This window comes from Phodopus roborovskii, unplaced genomic scaffold (assembly GCF_943737965.1).
Source record: "Phodopus roborovskii unplaced genomic scaffold, PHOROB, whole genome shotgun sequence".
In the NCBI taxonomy this organism is placed as follows: domain Eukaryota; kingdom Metazoa; phylum Chordata; class Mammalia; order Rodentia; family Cricetidae; genus Phodopus; species Phodopus roborovskii.
In genome coordinates, this window is record NW_026126622.1 from 3,839,420 (window position 1) to 3,858,612 (window position 19,193).

Below are 19,193 nucleotides of genomic sequence, written 5' to 3' on the forward strand. Positions count from 1 at the left end.
CTTCCTAGTGGAGACATGGCAGAAAATGACTCTGGCTCAAGAAGCCTTTGTGCTGGATGGACACCCTCAGGGTCGAGTCCTTTTCTGGGTTGAAGTCACAGAGTGCACTCTAAAGGGGACTGGGGCTGTGAGAGGCTCAGAGATTCAGGGATTTGCAGCCAAGCCTGACCCCCAGGACCCACACAGTAGAAAGAGAGAACAGACTCCTGCAGATTGCCTTCTGGCCTCCACAAATAAAGTTAAGTTAATGTACAAAATACTAGAAAGTAAATGAATAAAAAGGGGGATAAGAACTGGCGTGAAATGTGGAGCTGCTTTGGAAATCATTTTCTTACAGTCACCGGTGACTTCACATGCTGGGGAAGAACACAGCTTTATTTCATTTTAACAAACACCTGCAACTGTGAAGACGTTAAGGCAGAGGAGAAATAAACAAACAAACAAAACACCATGAATCCAGTATGTTTTTTTAAACCAGATTTAAGATTTTTTTTTTTTAATTCAAATTGACCCAAAGCAAAACTTACATTACAAAGAAAGAACAGAATATATTATGATACAACACACTGGGAGTTACATGAAAGCTAAATTTGTGGGCAAACGGCCTTGTCCCAATCCCATCCTGGGCTAACCAGTGATTCAGTAGGGAAGTTAGAAGCGCTTTCGTATGGTCCACTCTGGTTATTAAGCTACACTTTCTTGTGTCTTACGAGGGTGTGAATCTAGACTCCCTCATGCTCCAAAAGTGACTCCTGCCACTGCCAGAATGCTGACTTCTCCAGCGAAATGTTGTTCCACGCATGACTGATAATGAATTAAAAAAAAAAAAAAAAAAACCAAAACAATCAAGTCATCCAAACTAATGAGCACGGGTTATTCTGTAGTAAATAGTTTAGAAATATGGGAATTAAATAATCTAAAAAACCACTCTTACTCTGCTGTACATTTATAAACACAAATATTTACAAAGAAACACCCTTGTTTGCAAAAGATGAGGTTTGCAGTTCATTAATGATCATAATCTTTTATGAGCTGGTTTCTTTGGTGTCTTTGCCAAATGCATTTTATAAAGTTTTAGGAATAGGATTAAATAATACATTTCAAAAGAAACACAAAAGAATCAGTGGCGAATTGTGAGACAAGATTCTAGAATAGCCAATAGGCGGAGTTTCTGAAAATGCTTGTTTTTCTCTCCTCATGGCCACAGAACACTTCTCTGATAATCAAATTCAGGTGCAGACCTGTATGTCATCACAGTCACAGTAGGAGCTATACAGCCTTTCAGTCACCACAAGACACAGTGTATGACTGCAGTTCTATTAATAAACAAAGAACATTCTTTTAACTTCCAGATAAATCAAACCTCAAACAATAAATAATGGAATTATAGACTTCTTCATTAAATAGAATTTTCAATTCCAGGAAGAGCGCTCATAATTTTTTTTTTCTTTTTTTTTCTGAAGTCACAGCAGCACACAGAACAAAGAATTTTCCTTAATATGATCTTTTTACTTCGGATTCCCTGACTCAGTCTCATGGGAGTGAATGTCATTTTTAACTCACTGAACAAATTAACACACCCATGAGTCCTGTGCCACTGGGACACCAACACGGCAGCTCAGAGTGCAGCCTCCAGGCTCCTCCTACCGCTTCCCATGATGGGCTTGGGTTCTAACAGAAGTTACACTCAAGAACTCTGGTCACCTTGTGTCCCCCAGGCTGCTGCTGTTCATGGGTCTCCAGCCTTGACCTGGGTCCTGAATAAAGAATGAGAAGACAGCTATGCAGCTGTCTTTACAGGAGTCTCCATGGAGATGACCTTTCAGACAAGGTCACAACAGGTACCCATCCCTATCTACTGTGTTCCCAGATACTCAGGGATCAGCTGTCTTCACAGGAGTCTCCATGGAGATAACCTTTCAGACAAGGTCACAACAGACACCATCCCTATCCACTGTGTTCCCAGCTACTCAGGGATCAGCTGTAACTGGCTACATGTGCCCTAGCTTGCTGAAGGAGTCTATGGGGCCACACTACCCAGTGCCTGAATCATCTTTCTTGCCCAAGCTGTCTGTGCAGGAATTTGTGTACCATTTAGGCACATGAAGATTCCATGCTCTGACGCCACAGCTACTTTGCAGCCAAGACAAACTCTGGGCTTGAGAAGATGGCACTGCTGGCCTGAAGTAGGTGAAACTGGATTCTGTTTAGTCACACTTTGTGGTGAAAGAGTTATGTTCAATGCCCCCAAACTGGCAATTCTGACAAGAAAGGAGAAGCCCTTACCTTGCAAACTTATGATAGCAAATTTATTAACAGTTATAAATATTCAAAAAATTTGTCATGGCACTAAGAATGACATCATCGGGGCATCATCACTGAGGCTCTCCTCAAACTAACATAATGACGAATGAAGCAGCGAGCATGTGTCCGAGGGCACATCCCTGATGCCTAGTGCCTACGGGACCTTCTCCCTTGCTACTGACACTTCTCCACATCTGGGTCTCTCTTGCACACACATGACCAAACAGCCCAGAAAAATCAAATATTTGCCTTGAAGAGCTTTACTGTACCTACCTTCAAAACAGACAGGAAATATTTAATTAGCATATTAGCAATTTGCCAGACTCATAAGAGTGCCCATGAGATATGTATACATACTACCAGGAAGAAAAAAACAAAACAAACAAAAAACAAAAACACCATGAAACCACCCCAAATTATTTAATCATTAAAATTAAATGGTTTAGCAAGACTATGGGCTATTTCTAGGGAACACTGTATCACCAGGATATAGAATTTGTTCCTTCAATGAAATGAAACAGAAAGCTTAAAAATGGAAGATGAAGTGACACACTTTGGGTGTGCATCGGGAATGGAAGGTGGCGGTTCCTGCTCTGGGGGGGCACGAGGAAGTCGGCGACCGAGGAATGGGAAGCGTGAGAGGCCGAGAGACTACACCAAAAGAGAGCCGCGCAAGAGGCACTGTTTTTAAAAACAGAACACGCTGGTTTTAAAAAGTTAATTCCTTTCCCCATTGATTTTGTTTTAAAAGCACAATTCAACAAGAGAGAGAGAATCAAAACACAATGTCTCAGGGTAGTGTCCTACAGCTGTTTAAAAAAAATAATTTAAAAATAAGCGCACACCAAAAGGAAGCAGAGGTACTGGAATTTTTTCCCCCATTGGAAAGCTACATTAATTAGAAGGGAAAAAAAGAGTTTTTAAACAGCTCATCTGTACTCATTAAAAATGAATGAGGTGATAGCATTACTGCAAGTTTCTTCGCAAGGAATTTTCCAGCGTCACCTAGGATCTCCTAGGTGAACCCGAGACCTCCAAACTTAACAAGTGTTCTACTGGTTTCTAGTACCTCGTTCACCAGTGAAACCAGAGCATCAAACCTGCCTGTGTTTGTGCATTTAGGAAAAATAATTTTTCTAAATGCAGTATTGTATAGAGAGGCTTGGACCTCATAGACTTGGACCAAGAAATCGAATTAAGACCTTCAAGCGTGGTGTGTGTGTGTGTGTGTGTGTGTGTACACACACACATATATATGTATATATGTATACATATATATATGTATATATATATCCCTCCCCTAAAATGAAAAACAAACAAACAAAAAACCTAAAAGTGTATACCTGCCGCCTTCTGACTTCACAGCAAATCAGAAATTGCATAGGATATACTTTGTGCAAGGCCCAAAGCCTTTTGAGTAGCTGGAATAACTCTTAATCTTGCTCACAGTCCAGGTACATCAGATATCATCAAATTTGTGTTTTAAGTAGTCTTTCATGACCTTGGCAATTGGTAGTTCATCAAGCAGCTTCAGGTTTTGAAGGCCTATACACTGTCGAATTTTAATTCGGCACAGGTCCTGCAGGGTTCTGGGTTGTCCTAAAATGACAGAAAAAAGAAAATGTTACAAGGCTAGGAAGCCCAGCATAGAAGCCCCCACCGTTGGGTAAGTGTTTGCCTGCTGTGGTCCTTACAGGCAAAGGCTGGAACACTGGACTGACTGAAACCCAAGTGTTATCAGTTCCTTCATGTGCTGTCTCAACCACTTGGTCTTTTCCAAAACCCTTTACAAGACAGTAGTGTCATGGTCTGAGTATGTAATGACCCTGTCAGGCACATGATTAGAACGCTTATGCCTAGATCATGGTGAGTTTTGCCCAGTGTCGTGGAAGCTCCAGGAGGTAGGACCTAGATAGAGGATACAAGTTACCTGGTGTCCAGCATCGGGAGTTTAGTGTCCCTGGATTGCATCCTGTCTTATTTCTTTTTCTCTATCTACTATGACAAGAACAGCTTCTGCTGCCATGACTTTCTGCCCAAACATGTGGGAGCAGTCAACTGTGGATGTAACTGTCTGAAACCATGGTCCAAAAGAGCCTCTCCTCTTCTAAGTAGTCTAAGTAGTCAGGTAATTGGACTGGCAAGAAACCAACAGGTCGCTGCCTCCATCTCTACTTTACAAATGAGGTCCTCTGGATGAGAGACTTAAGCATACTGACTGCCGCTGAATAGCTGATTGTAGCTTAGAATTAATTCTGAGGATAGTCTTTCTAATTCCAAGTCTGGTCTCCTTTCTACTATAAATCAAGAAATTGTGGGTCTGTCCTAATGAGACTCTTAATACAAAGGAGAGCGTCTGTGAGCAAATAGTTTCTCTGGGTCTCAGTTTCTCCACAAGAAAAGCATGGTCTGAATGAGATGTTTGCTAAGGTAGACTGTTTTGACTGTAAGGCTAAACACAGGGCCTGAACACAGTGCCATCTCTATGGGTTTTGCAAGGATGTCTGTTTTGCTATTCACTGTCAGGGTTGGAGTAGACCCTGGCTAAGGGATGAGGGCCTGGTGGTCCAGCAGTAGGGGAGTTTGAAAGGCAGCTCAAGCTAGTCTGCATCTTTAGCTCACTTTATAATCTACAAACCGATCATGGGTCAGTAACTACTGCTGTCACTTAATCCAAACCAAAAGCAGTAAAATCCAATTCTGTTTCTTCCAACAACTTTGTTTTTATACCTTAACAGTACTGATCATTACTGACACAAGGAAAACTTCTTTAACAATACCTCAGCAGTGTCCGGAGTCATACAGGACAGTATGAAAAGGCTACCTCATACCGAATGCCTGCTGTTCCATGCACAGCACAAGCTTCTGACATGTATGAGTCCTTTAATCCTTTTACAAGTGAGGTATACATAGCATCACTCCAATTTCCTGCAGTCTCAGAGTGATTAAATAACAAGCTTCAAAAGTCAAGGAGATAGCATATTTCAGTGGCTATCAAACATTTAGTCTTAAATCCCATTATGTTTTTAAAAATTATTGCGGATATGAAAAAAACTTTGATGTGGGCAGTCTGTATGGTGAAAACCACATCAGAAGTTACAACAGAAATTTTATAAATACCTGCTAATTCATTTTAAAAGTAATTAAACCAACCAATCACACATTAAGATGAACAACATCTGATGAAATCTATATTTTCCAAAGTGAAACACAAAGGTGAGAGGGGAAATAGCTCCCCCCACCCCACACTGTTTGCCATGCTTTACAATGCTGGTCTTACAGAGGATAGCTGAGCTTTCTCGTGAATATTTGCATTCAGTCTCAGGAAAGAAGGAACATGAAGAGGGCACATAATACCACGCTGCTGCTATGAAATCACTCTGACCTCACAGCCTCCTGGGGAGTGTCCCAGGCTGTACTTGGATAAGCACTGCTGTTCTGAGTACTTTATCTCTTGCTTGTATTGTTTTGTAGTAATGATGCAAAATTAAATAACTCTTTCTAAGTGAAAAGAGCTCCATTAGACTTAGACCTCCTGGTCTGATGTTGGTGCTCAGCAGTAGAGCACCTTCCCTGGTGAGTGCACGGCTCCAGGTTCGACTCCCAGTGTTCCAAGAGAGGAAGGGAGAATAGATTGAAAACTGCTCAGGGAGACCTGCATGAAAATGCTGCTTTCCAAGAGTACTACACACACAGTCTGCTAGGAGTCACAGCACATAACTGCTTTCTCGGAAATGCCTGTGACTAGGAGGCAGATGTGTATACAGAAGTCTGCAGAAAGATGCATGCAAGGAAGTGACATGCTTACACACTAGTCTATTTCTAGACAGATCATATGTCCTCCATTTTCCAGGATGATGCTATCAGAGATGCCCCTATCATTAGTACTTGACTGAGTCCCCCTAACATTTGACCATTTAAGTCAACACTCCATTATGCCATTTGTGTGCTCCAGGGCAGTGTTTTTGGAGAGCCTGACTGGGGACTTTGTTGTAAAATAGTTTATTCACTCAGTGGCTACTGGGCTAGAGCTGTGGCCACTGGGAGCTCAGCCAGGACCATTCAAGCCTACATGTTCTGGAATGCCTTACTCAGTTAAGTCTTAGGCCTAAATATATTGGAATGCTTTTCCCAGTTTGTTATTTTTCTTCTTCTTAAGTAACATGCCACACACAGCATCCTTTAATATTTTGGAAGAATGTGGTCTTCTAAAGATTTCCTAGTCATATATAATGTCTGACTACAGAATTGCCTTGAATGATAAGGGCATATTGTGGTGGTTAAAACCAACAGTGTTGGGAGGCAGAATGCACAAGCTTCTTGGCCCTACCACTCACCACCCACATGATCTGGGCTGAGGTGTTAGCCTGCTGCCTTAGTTTCACCATAGCAGCACCTACCTTAAAGGTTTGTAAGAATTACAAACATTCATTGTGACAAAGTGTTGAGAACATTGCAAAGCAAACTGGAAAATAAATTCTAAAAATAATAGTGGCTAAAGCCTTGCAGGGATAATATATTTCTTCTCATTTTCAGGAAACTAGAAGGCCATCCTTGGAAGGTGGTCTTCATCTTCCTGATATGAAGACGGTAAGAAAACAAGGTGCTTAGAAGGGACAAGTAGTACCTACTAGTAGGGAGGAGTTGGGCCAACTGCTGGATGTCACCGTATGTCATCACCATGTGATGTTACCCATATGACTTCAAAGGGCTGGAGACGAAGACTTTCACTGGGTAAAAAGATGTGCATCAGAGAGAGGTCCTGGCTAGTCCTCTCTGCTAACACCAGTTTGTCAGCATGCGGAGTCAACAGTGGGCTAATAGCAGAGGGCATTAAAGGTGGTTCAGCATTACTGTTACAGACATCCTGGGAGTCTTTCTTCAGGGACAGCATCTTGGGACCAGAAGATTATGATTAAAAGATGAATATTCATTTCTTGTTAATGAACCACATGAAAACATTTCCTGAGCACCTACTACACACCTAGCAATGCGGTGTCCAAAGAATAGAGGGACAAGGAAGAGAAAAAGAGCAGAGAGAAAAAAAGGAAGAAAGGAAATGTGTGTGTGGGTCGACAGAAATGCTTACCCCAACCACCAGGCATGGTAGGAAATGAGTAAGTACTGCTCCACTGTGGGCTTGTAACAGGGAAGGTCGGCAGACCGCTCCTCACAGACTGTAATTTATGGAATTATAAGCACTGGAGGATGCAGCAAGAACTACAAGGTGTTTAGACTAATGAACTACAGTAGGCTTACACAATAGTTCAAAGAGTTAGTCTTGCCAGGCTGTGGAGAGGAGGCCTATCATTACTAATAACCAGGTTGGCACAAAAAGGAAATCTGCTGCTGAAGGGCCCAGTTTAGCATAAATAAAAAAGCCCGGGCAGAGGAATAACTTAGAAAATGAACTGTCCTGAAGCACCTCCCCTTGTTGCTTTTATGAGGGAGGCCTGATTTACTTCTTAGGGTAAAGATATCTGGACTTGGGAACTGGGAAGATGGCTTGGCTGTTAAAGAGTATGAACTGGCCTTCTAGGGGACCTGATTCCAGCACCCATGTCAACTGCTCACAACCATCTGTCACTCCAGTTCTGGAGGATCCAATGCCTCTGGCCTCTGTAGATTCCTGTGTTCATGTACACAAATACCCATACATACTTAAACATACTCATACTCAAGAAGGTAGATAAAGACCGAACATTTAAAACATTCAAAGGCAACTGCACAGAAGACAGAGTCCCAGGCTTCTTTGTGGCTGTGGACACAGTGACACAGAGCAGGGAGGTGAGGGGGCAGAGAAATCAACAGGCCGTTCTCCTCCTCTGGATTGTTTTGGAGTCTGTCATCCACCAAAGAACCTCTCCACCTCCATCAGCATCTACAATGATTTTCCAATATTTGTGTTCAATTTCTGTTCCCATTTTAAAATTCTACCACAAGCACATTTTTTTTTTTTTCTTATAAAGATGGTCTTACTATATAGCCCCAGCTGGCCTGGAACTTACTATTTACCAGGCTCGTTTATAATTCACAGAGATCCACCTGCCTTTGCTTTCTGAGTGCTAGGATTCAAGGTGTACACCACCATGTCTGACCAATATTCTTTTGCTTTTGCTTCTGAAGTCTCACAAGGACTAAGTATAAAGTGGGACACACATCTCTTACTTTATAGGTCCAATGGCAGATTCTAGCTCCCTTAGAATAAGAATCACAGTATCCACTCACACTTCAAATATACACAATATCTATCAGCTTTGGATCTAAGTCTATTGGTTACGCTTTTCCTTAGGCAATCAAATGTGGATGGTCTGAACGAGGATGCCCTCCCCAATCTTGAGCAATGAATTCTAGGTCTCCAGTTGTGGTACTCTTTGGGGTGGCTTAGGAGGTGTGGACTTGCTGGAGGAAATATGTCACTGGGGGTGGGCTTTGAGAGTTTAAAGACCCCTGCCATGGCTAGTTTGGTCTCTCTGTTTGGTGCTTGTGGCTCCTGCTGCCTTGCCTTTGTTCTGACATCATGAGCTCTAACTCTCTGGAACCATAAGCTCAAATAAACTCTTCCTTCTATAAAGTGCCTTGCTCATGGTCTTTTATCATAGTGATAGAAAAGTAACAAAGTCAAGTAAATATTACACATGATTTACTCACAGATGTCAAGACACCTGTAGGTGCCAACATTAAAAGTAGGGACTATAAAGAAGGTACAGAATAAGATACTTCCTAGTTAGTTAGAATAAACTGATTTATTAAAAGATATGTTTGCTATGTCAAAGAACCTAAAAGATCTGAATGACAACTCTGTACTGCTAATTTCTGAAAATGGTTTTTAGTAAGTTAAGAGTAAAAGAAAATCCGTTTAAAACTCTAATGTAGATAGTTTGGCCAAAATCTCCAATTCATTAGGGAAAAAAAATTAAAGAACCCTGAGTCAAAATGTGTTGCATGAATTTCTCCACAGAGAGAGTCCACTGTACAATAAATCATTCCACAGAGTAACAATGGAGGCGGTGGGAAGGAGCAGGGTAGGCCAGGAATTTTGACATCCAGGCCGGCTTGTGGGTAAATCCGCTCACATACCTACTCTGTGCTGGATTTATCTGGGAAAGCCACAGCCTGTTCCAGTTTCCCAAGCTTTAAAAAGCAGAGGAGCAGAGCCTTTTACTGGCCTGCATCTTTTAAAGGGTTATTTGCTTGTGTATGTTGGTGGTGCCGGGGACTGAACCCAAGACCTCACACACTAAGCATGGACCCCACTGTAGAGCCACTGAACCACATATCCCCTCCATGCATACCCCCCCACCTTGGATTTTTATTCCCCCCCTTTTAACTTTTAGTTTCAAATCTTATTTCTGTAAACATAGTACTTTTGTTTTTTTAAGTAACATAGTACTTGACAATTACTGAAATCTAAACAAAAGCATATTTCTGGTTACTTCGATATTTATAAAACAGTATTGTGGACCATCTGTGGTCACCGCTCCAGTAAGCCACTATCTTCAGGACTAGACTGGTTAAGTCTCCTGTGACACAGTTTACACAGCTCATTTCCCAGCCACTTCAACTTTTCCTTGCAGCTTTATGAGCTTCAATCCCTTAAAACACACAGATCAAAATCCACCTGAGGCCTGCCTTTAAACAGCCCTGAAAGTATACAGATGGGTGAGTCTAGTCTTTGAGTGATGCTTCTGGAACACAGGTCCCTGCCTCAGCTCAGATATCTCAGGGTCTTAAACAGAAATTCAGTCAACTCAAGAACAGTCTAGGCCAGAGCCATAAGAAGAAAAGGATGGTGTGTGAGAATACGCTGGAAGCATTCTACACAAGCAAGGTGGACAGTGGATGGTATGTTTACTCGAGGACCTGTTATCTTTGACATGTTCAGTGCATGACCAGTCTCTGCAAACTGCCTCCAGGAACCAAGGCACTAAAATCCCCAACTGAGAGGAACCATTTATCCCAAGTCAGCAAAGCCACAATTTTATAAGCAATGTCCAGGAGTAAGGGGCCTGTCAAGAGCCTGAGCCATAAACAGGCGAGCATGAGGCAAGCTCCCAGCTGACTCACAGATTTTAACTTCAACCAAAAATACATGAAGAATCCTTCAACTTCTGAAACACTAGGCTGACAGGATACTCCCAACACATCCGAATGTAGGGTCAGGAATGCAGTCTGAGACAGAATGATTACCTAGCATGCCCAGGGCCCTGGCTTTGACCCTTAGCACTGAAAATTTGGAAACTACACTTTGCTAGGTTTCCACGTGGAGGCTGAAGGGTGCCTTTGCACTGTTAAAAGGGAAGACTCTCGAAGAATTCTTGCTTATGTGGTTTACATTTGTCTAAATTTGCCATGTTTGGAAAACTAGAAATTTCAGACATTTCTGACTTGTTTTTAAAAATGGTAGCAATCAGTTTATCAGCTGAAATAATTTTAGGAGACAAACAAAAACTGGTGTCAGTTTCCCAAACAAGAAAGCCATGAGGTCATGTCTCTGTTTCTCCTTTCCCACAAATGTCTCTTGATGTCTGCCTTCCATATGCTCCAACTTTACTCGGTGAGCTAGCCGGACTACAGGACCTGAAGAACTCTAGCTCAGGAGTTCTCTATCTGCGGCTCACGACCCAACCCTTTCACAGAGGTCTAGATCTTCAAAAAAACAAACAAAAACAAAAAGCAAAAACAAAACAAATGAAAACAACAACAACAAAACAAAAAACCCAAAGAAACTTACATTACAATTCTTAACAGTAGCAAAATTATAGCAATGAAATAGTATTATGGTTGGGGGTTACAACAGGGGGAACTGTGTTAAAGGATTGAAGCATTAGGAAGGCTAAGAACTACTGAGCTTCATTCAGATGTACTGCCTTTTCCAGACAACCTTGGATACTCTGTGAAACCCTCATGGTGTGTGTGTGTGTGTGTGTGTGTGTGTGTGTGTGATATATATATAGCATTAAATATTGTCTTCCTCAATTGCTCTCCACCTTATTTTTTGAGGCAGAGTCTCTCACTGAACCTGAAGTTCACCAACTGGCTGGGAGCTGGCCAGAAAGGCCCAGGGAACCTCCTGTCTCCAACTCCTCACTCCCCAAGCTCCCCATCCCCGTGCTGAGGTTACCAAATCATGCTACCATGTCCAGCTTTGTATGTGGGTGCTGGGTACCAAACTGATGTCTTCATGCTTGCTTGCAAACACAATCAGCTGAGCTATCGTATCTCCCCAGCCCCTACAGCTGGATCTGGAACTACATTGATTTTTTTTTTTTTATTTTTGGTACTTTTAAATTATAGTCCATCTTAAACTTTTGACCCATACACAGAGGAACATAAATTAGTCATCAGAAGTATATGGCATACTAGGTTATGCATGTCTTCATATTGTTAGCCAATTTCATTACATGATACCAAAAACAGTATTTTTTTTTTAATATTTCTACTAATCTCAGAAAAAAATATCATTACATAGTAGGACTCTCACAATGGTAAATATGAGTTTTCAAAACCACTCTTTTTAAAGCTCAAGGTCTGACTGGTCATCAATACTATGGTCATTTCCCTGAAAGTGACAAGTGAACTTTGTGCATTTCCAAGAAAACGCCTGCTAAGTGCCCATGATTAAACGGTGTACTTTGGCTGTCAGTCAATCTTTCAAGGAAAAATGGTTCTCCGTGAAAAAAGCTACTGGTGCAGCTCAAACAAACCTGTCACTTCTCCTCCACTCAGGCATTTTTGTCTACAGAAGATTTAAAAGGTATGTGCACAAAGGGACAAGATTTAATTCAATTGTGTCTCCTGCTTTGTCACAGACATTTGTAAATGGGTTGGAATACTCATGACTGAGGTTGCCTGGCAGTGAAGAGAATAGCCCTCATCAGCACCACACCAGCCCGGCTGTCTGTCATGCTAACCTGGAAGCAGTTTTCCCTCCAGAGTTTACACATCACCAGCACAAAGGTCATCACAGAGTGAAGGGCGAGCACTCCAGCTACACACCAGGACCTTATGGCCATCTAAGACAATCTGTGAACTTCTAGAAGCCCATCCTTATGGGGGGGGGGGACCAAATAAACAAAACCAGTCCTATATGGCCCTCTGTTTTCCTCCTCTCATCTTCCCTCCTTCCTCCCAAGTAACAGGAAAAGCAGCTGTTGCTGGCAAGAATTTGATCCAGTCTCCCAACCCCCTTTTTGTTTTTGGAGAGCACCGGATTCTGTGGGGTAGACTGGGGGCTGAAGACCTCTCCCCAGGTTATTGGGCAAGTCATTTGTGGCACTCTGCTGGTTTAACAGCATCTGACATGGGCACAACTGAGAGCCTGTGATGATGGAGAGAGGTGAGCTTCTGATCCCAGTATGCAAAACCATCCTCAGTTCAAAGAACCACAGTGAGGATGGTTTCACACTTCCAAAGGAAAACAATGATAAAGCCGGATGGCCGTGCCATTACAACTCTAGCACATGCAGAGCTTAGACATCATCACACCTGAGTTCTTGGAAGAAGAAAAGCTTGCACAACTTTAAAAACTAAGCCTAATCTTGGAGCGACCAAAACCACTGGGGCTGCAGGCAGGGCACCTTTATCAAAAGCTCTGGAGACTGCGAGACCCAGAGTTACAATGCCAATGCTGATGCATGCTTACCTGAGCAGAAGCCACTGGGCCCCCAAACGCAAAAAGCAGAGCCCATGGATGGACAGGACATTAAGAGCCAGTCTGAGGAAGCCTGCCAGTCCTCAAAGAAAAGACCAATGAAGACCCTGACAGTTACGGCTGGGGAGTGTAGGCTGTCGGCACACAAGCCGCTCCCTAACTAAGGCTCTCCACAGGAAGAGACTCGTCCAGGAACACACTGCTCAGGCTTGGTCTTCCTATCTCACCTGACAGGAACTGGAGGGAAAAACTACCTAAGGGAAAACACATAAGCCCACTTAAAACACTGGAATTTAATTAGAAGATTACACCACCACACCTTAAACAGGAACCAACAGGGTTCCAGTGCAGTAACAGTGGGCTGAAGTTGACAGACCTGAGGAGGAGTCAAGGGCATGAGGGTGAATGTGCAGGTGAGGGAGAAAGGACACCACCGGAGAACTCTGCACAGCCAGCTATCTATAGTTACATAAACACAACCCCATGCCTAGCCAAATTAACAGGAAGCCTTGCATGAAGACTATGAGAAGCAGGATATGGTGGCTCACACGTATAATCCTAGTACTAGGGAGGTGTAGGCGGAGGAATCCACTGCAAGTTTGTGGACAGCCTGGTCTATGTAGCAAGTCACAGGCCAGGCTGTGCTATTATAGCCAAGATGGTCTCAAAAGGGCCAAAACAGGAAGGGGGCGGTACTATCACCTGAGTTCTCGGGGCTCTTCACATCATGCCTAACTTCAACTGAAAAACAGAACAATACAGCATGCTAGGCAGGGTAAAAAGGAAAGCAGCCAGAGCTAAAGCTAGCATCAGAGCCAGATGTAGATGTGCCACAGATGTTGCAATTACTGTAAGCCAGGGAACTGAGAGCATGATTCTTCATTTAGAGCTACTGAAAGCGTTAGAGTGAGGGAAGGAAACCCTGACTAATACCCGATGAAGCAGCAGCCGTGCAGAACTGTTGTCCCACACAGGGCCATATGGACGGCCCTGGCAAGGTGAGGAGCAGGAGGCCAGATGCCCCAAGAAAAGCCTGAATCCACTTGCCTGGCCCCAACTTCGACTCTACTCTGTCTTCTGAACATGGCCCCCTCCTACCTAAGGGGAGACATTCATGAGGAAAGGCTGGCCTCTGAGGTACGCAGCCTTTCCATACAGTCTTGCTGAGCAAATGCAGAGGCAGTCTCCTGGCAGGTACTGCCCTCTAGCTGGTTTCCAGATGGTAAGTACAAGCCACTGCAGGCCACCAGCTCTTTTCTTTGCTTTTTGGAGATGGGGTCTTATGAATGTAGCCCATTCCAACAACCTGGCCTGGCCTGGAACCCAAAGTCTCCCCTCAGGCTCAGCCTCCCGAGTGCTAGGAACCCAGGTGCGCAGTGCCAGGGCTTTTCAGCCCTTCCCTTTCCCCCTGCAGAAGCAGCTGGTGAGGCACAGAGGAGGGGCTCCTAGTCATCTAGCCTGCAATCCGTGCTTGGGCATTTCTACATGGGCCATCGCCCGGTACTACAATTTCTCTGAATAAAATTCCAGGTATGACTTCATTCAACTCTCATCTTTTAATATTGAAGTCATGAAATTGCTCTCTTTCTCAGTAGATTTTACATTCTGGGGCTGGCTCAGCAGTATTTCCCTTGCACAGGACCTGGGTTCAGTTCCCAGGACCCTCATGGCAGCTAGCAATCTCTTGTAACTAGTTCCAGAGGACCTGATGCCTCTTCTGCCCTCCTTGGATACTATACACACATGGTGCACAGACATACAGGCAAAACATCCATTCACATAAACATGTTTTCCAAACATATTCCGTATCCTTACAACTCTAGTCTGTAGCTACCGGTTAACTGGAGAACTTTATACTGTGAAGGGAGATGATAAGAACAAAAATCTCAGCTAAATTATAACTAGTTCTCTGGCAGGTTCCATTAGAAGCTAACCACATCCTCAGGTTATGCTATGCTTAGATATTTTCACAAAGGTATACTTTTTTTTTTCGTATTGGTAAGTTTTCCTTTTTGTTTAGGCAAGCATTTCCGTAATCTGCTTTCCCCCTTAAATGCAACCTAACCACAAAGGTCCAGACACCCAAGATCCCCCTGCTTCCGCAATAATGTCCGAGTAAAGGACACATGGGACAAATACTTCCTCTCTCCCCAGTTCTAGCCTGGCCATAGGGGAAAGGTCAGTTCATCTCCTTAGGATTCTGCAGTGGTCTGTCCTCATGCACATGCCAACTTGTCATTGGACACACCTCCACATACTCCAGGCTCTATGTCCTTTTTGTTTACTGGTACTGCCCCCTGGCTTCCAAATCTAAAAAGTCAGACCTAAAATTGGCCTCTCATAAGTGCCACATAATCAAAAGCTGGTCTTTCTTCTGTAATCGAGATCACATGGGGAAAGGCAGCTAGCTAGGTGCTGGCAGTACAGCAGGGAGTAGATGAATGATGTTTACAGACCTCAGCTTCCTGGCTCACACACTAACCTCTGGTACACACACTTAGTCAGCCCCAGGGAAGCAGGACAAGAAAAGGTAACGACATCCATGATGACTACCACTCATTGCTTCTACGTTAGATAAATCAGACACTGGGAGGTGTCAAGAAAGTGTCTCTCGCATAGTGGGCAACATCAATGGAAGCTGTGTGGCCCAGGGACATAGTGCCTAATTTCCTAGTGTTTTCTCACAATAATTTCTAGCATCCTTTATCTCCATTACTGGGGTATCTAAATAAGCCAGACTGGCATTCTTCTCATTGGAACTCAGTAATACATTTCAGAATCCGGACCATGTCTATAGCTAAGAAATCTGAAACACCAAAGTCTTCTAATTCCTCAATCCGAATCCTCATGGTATTAGACAGGCTATTGTTTGGAACAGTGGGAATTGCCTTGTTCTACCATTAAAACTTGTTCATCCTAAAAATATGTCTGTCGTTTACTCTACTTTTACTGTCCACTTTTAGTAACACAACTGGGTTCTGGATGAGTGAGTATTACTTACCAAGTGGGACTTATAGGAATGATTAATGTCTAGTCATCTCGTATTACAAAAATATCTCAAGCTACTCAGAAGGTGCGAATTAAGAGGGAAAGATGCAATAAGAGTAGTAATTATGTTACATACTTGTGACTTCTTGTAAGAAATCCAAACACGGCCGACTACTTCCTGAAATACTTATTGAAACGGCCAGTGGGGTCTGACCTTCATAGTTCCTTGTGTTCGTGTCCGCGCCATAGTTATACAACATCCGTGCACAGAGCACATCGTCACGAAGGGCAGACAAGTGCAAAGGAGTCTGTCCGTCTTCTAGGCGCCCCAAGTTTGTGTCTGCCCCTCTCTGAAGGAACATTCGGCAGTAAGAGTGATTGCTTTTAATCACAGCATAGCGCAACAGAAATCCATTCTGAATGTCGATGTTGGCGTTGTGGTCCAGGAGGATTTTCACGCAGCTTGATCTCTCTCGGATGATGGCCAGCTGAAGTGGTGTTGTACCTTTATCACTGAGTGGATCGACCTCAGCCTTGAACTCCAGAAGGAGACGGACAAACGAGTCCCTACCGTAGTGAGCAGCCACGTGGAGAGGAGTCCAGCCATCGTTGCTTTTTGCATTAATAATGTCACTCCTGTACTCAGACTCTAACATCAGGCGTGCAATCCGGGCCCGGCCGTGCATGGCTGCGTAATGCAGAGCGGTGAAGCCTCCGATCAAGTCCTTAACGGTGGGATCGGCTAGGGTTAAACCAAAATGAAAACATCAGTGGCTGCTGAGACAAAGCAACTCTATCAGGGCGAGCAGAGTATGGCTCACCAGCTATCACAGACTGTGAATGTGAAGGGTTACATACTATGAATGACACTGAAGCCTTCCCCCAGGTTTAGCAGAAGCTGCGTCTCAGTGGAAAACACATTTCAGTAGGAAGTTACCAGGCCCAAGTCGGTGGGAGGAGGGGCACAAGAGCAACAATGTTAAGGATAGACCGGCCTGAAGCTGGCCGATGCAGGCTCAGGGCACCGCCTGCCTCCTGCTGAGTGAAGTGTGTCTGTTGAGCGAGCACACCCATCATAGCCTTACCCCACGGTTCTCCTTTGTTGTCAGCTCTTTGCTGTGTTTTTTCTCATGTTGCTTCTTGGCTTAATGAGAAACATGTGAGCAAGATGGCTGCTCTGAATTTCAGTGTCCTGTGGCTGGCCAGACTTGTTTTAGGATTTAATAGGGTGGAGAGAGAGAGGAAGGCAGAGACCCGAGGTAGTCTCTGCACTCCAGGAGAGAATCTGGGGAGACACATGCTGAGTGACATGACCATGAGGAAACATGTTTGCAAGAATAAAACAGGACTCTGAGTTCAGTTACAGAGGGTCCTTTGAGTTTTTAAGAATTGGCAAGCATTTTATGTGGGGGGAAAAATGGAAAAAACCCTAGTACTACATTGTTTTTAAAAACCAGTTTTAAAACTTTCTCCTAAATCAACAGATCCCTGGGGAGAAAAGTTCACAAGAATTATCTGCTAAGCACTCTTGAAGCTACACTTTGGCCACCAGCTCAGGCCTTTCCAAAGATCAGTACTTTGTAGCTCACACTGCGCTACCATTCCTGAGCAGTAAGTAGAGTCGCCTCTCCCACAGTATGGACACTGCTTCCTGGAGGCGAGTAAAGCAAGGAGGAAGAGAAACCAGCCCCACCTAACTACTAGCATTAAAATGTTTCTTGTGCAACTCAGCTTTGGGTTTGTTTACAAATGAAAAAAAAAAAAAAAAAAAAAAAAAAACAAACCTGTGAATGTTTATCACAGACACAAAATGCTCCCAAAGCTATGTGATGAAATACTTATGTACTATTTAATAAGATTTTATCTTGTTCTAGACTACAACAGCTGGGTTCTGTCTAAGAGGCTGTGAGGCAGAAAATGATATGTTGAAATATTAATAATACTGTAAGGGGTGAAAATTGCAGTTAAAGATTTGTTAGCAAATAAAACCTATACAAAGTAAACTATTATTTTAGCTCCTCATAACATCTGATGTAAAATGACAACTAACAACCACAGTATCACTTTGATCTGTCTACAAAAAAAGAAAAAAAAAAAAATTAGGCAATGGCCTTAACTAAAAGAATATTCAGTACCTAGGACTATGCAACCCCATGACAGGCTAGAATGCTGATGCAAAGCACTCTTCTGCCACCTACTGGAAAAGGCTGAAATGCACTAATCAGCTTCACTTTGACAGGTGACTGAGTCTCACAATAGATGAAGTGTTAAAAGAGTTCTTGCTGCTCTCTCTGAGACCCTGAGTTCAATTCCCAGCACCCATATCAGGCAGCTCATAAACACCTGCTTCTTCAGCTTCAGGGGATCCAACAACTTCTCCAGGCCTCTGCAGGCACTGCATGATGCACATGAACCCATTCTCCTCTCCCCTTCCCTCCTCTCTCCCTTCCCCCCTCTTACACACAAGTAAATTAAAGATTTAAAAATAAATAACTAGAATAGATGAAATGAAGACAGGTCTTTCACGCTCCCACCCTTCGTTCACCAGGGACATTGAAGGTGCTAGCATCCTTACACGCTGTGGCTGTTCACTATTTGACAAGTCAGGATAAAATGCTGTTACACAAAGTTGCTCCTGCAAGTTTGGTTTTCACTTTGGGTCTATTTAAGGTTCTGCTTGCATTCTATTGCTATACTGAACTAAGAAAACACAGATTAGCACAAAGAGCAGTGACCTGACTCATCTCAGCCAAAACCATTCAAACCAATTAACTGCCTGCCTGCTGCAAGCAGCACACAGAACTACAGGGTAAAAATACATAAAAGCTGTAGCTACTGTCCCCAAGAGAAAGTGACAGAACGAATGAACACAGAGTACATGGAGGGTCAGGGTCAGTCAATGCAACATGATAAGCGCTCACTTACAATGCCAGGGAAATCTGCACATCGATGACAAGGTCAGTGAAAAGCATGCCGAATCCACTTGGCTGAATTTATCTGTGCAACTTCTCTTTATCAGTGATACTCCCTGAGTGCTCCAGAACAACAACCCCGCCTGGTGGTGGTAGCACATGCCTTTAATCCCATGCCCCAGAGGCAGGCGGATCTGAGTTCAAGGACAGCCTGGTCTACAAGCAGACTTCCCAGGACAGCCAGGGCTATATAGAGAAACTATCTCAAAAAGCCAAAATAAATAAACAAATAAAACAGCAACCCTGCCAAGCTTCTTCCTCCCCCTTAACAGATA

At 43.4% G+C, this 19,193-nt stretch overlaps 1 protein-coding gene across 1 annotated transcript in view; it reads right to left on the bottom strand.

The window, feature by feature from the left end:
- Positions 1-462: 462 nt before the first annotated feature.
- Positions 463-19,193, bottom strand: part of Asb7 (ankyrin repeat and SOCS box containing 7) — a 46,636-nt gene continuing 27,905 nt past the window's right edge. Inside the window, exons 5-6 of the mRNA XM_051206435.1 lie at positions 16,083-16,688; positions 463-3,903 (exon numbers count right to left, since the gene is read on the bottom strand). Coding sequence (XP_051062392.1) covers positions 3,764-3,903; positions 16,083-16,688 — 746 coding nt within the window. The 3' untranslated portion in view covers positions 463-3,763. The remainder of the gene's footprint in view (positions 3,904-16,082; positions 16,689-19,193) is intronic.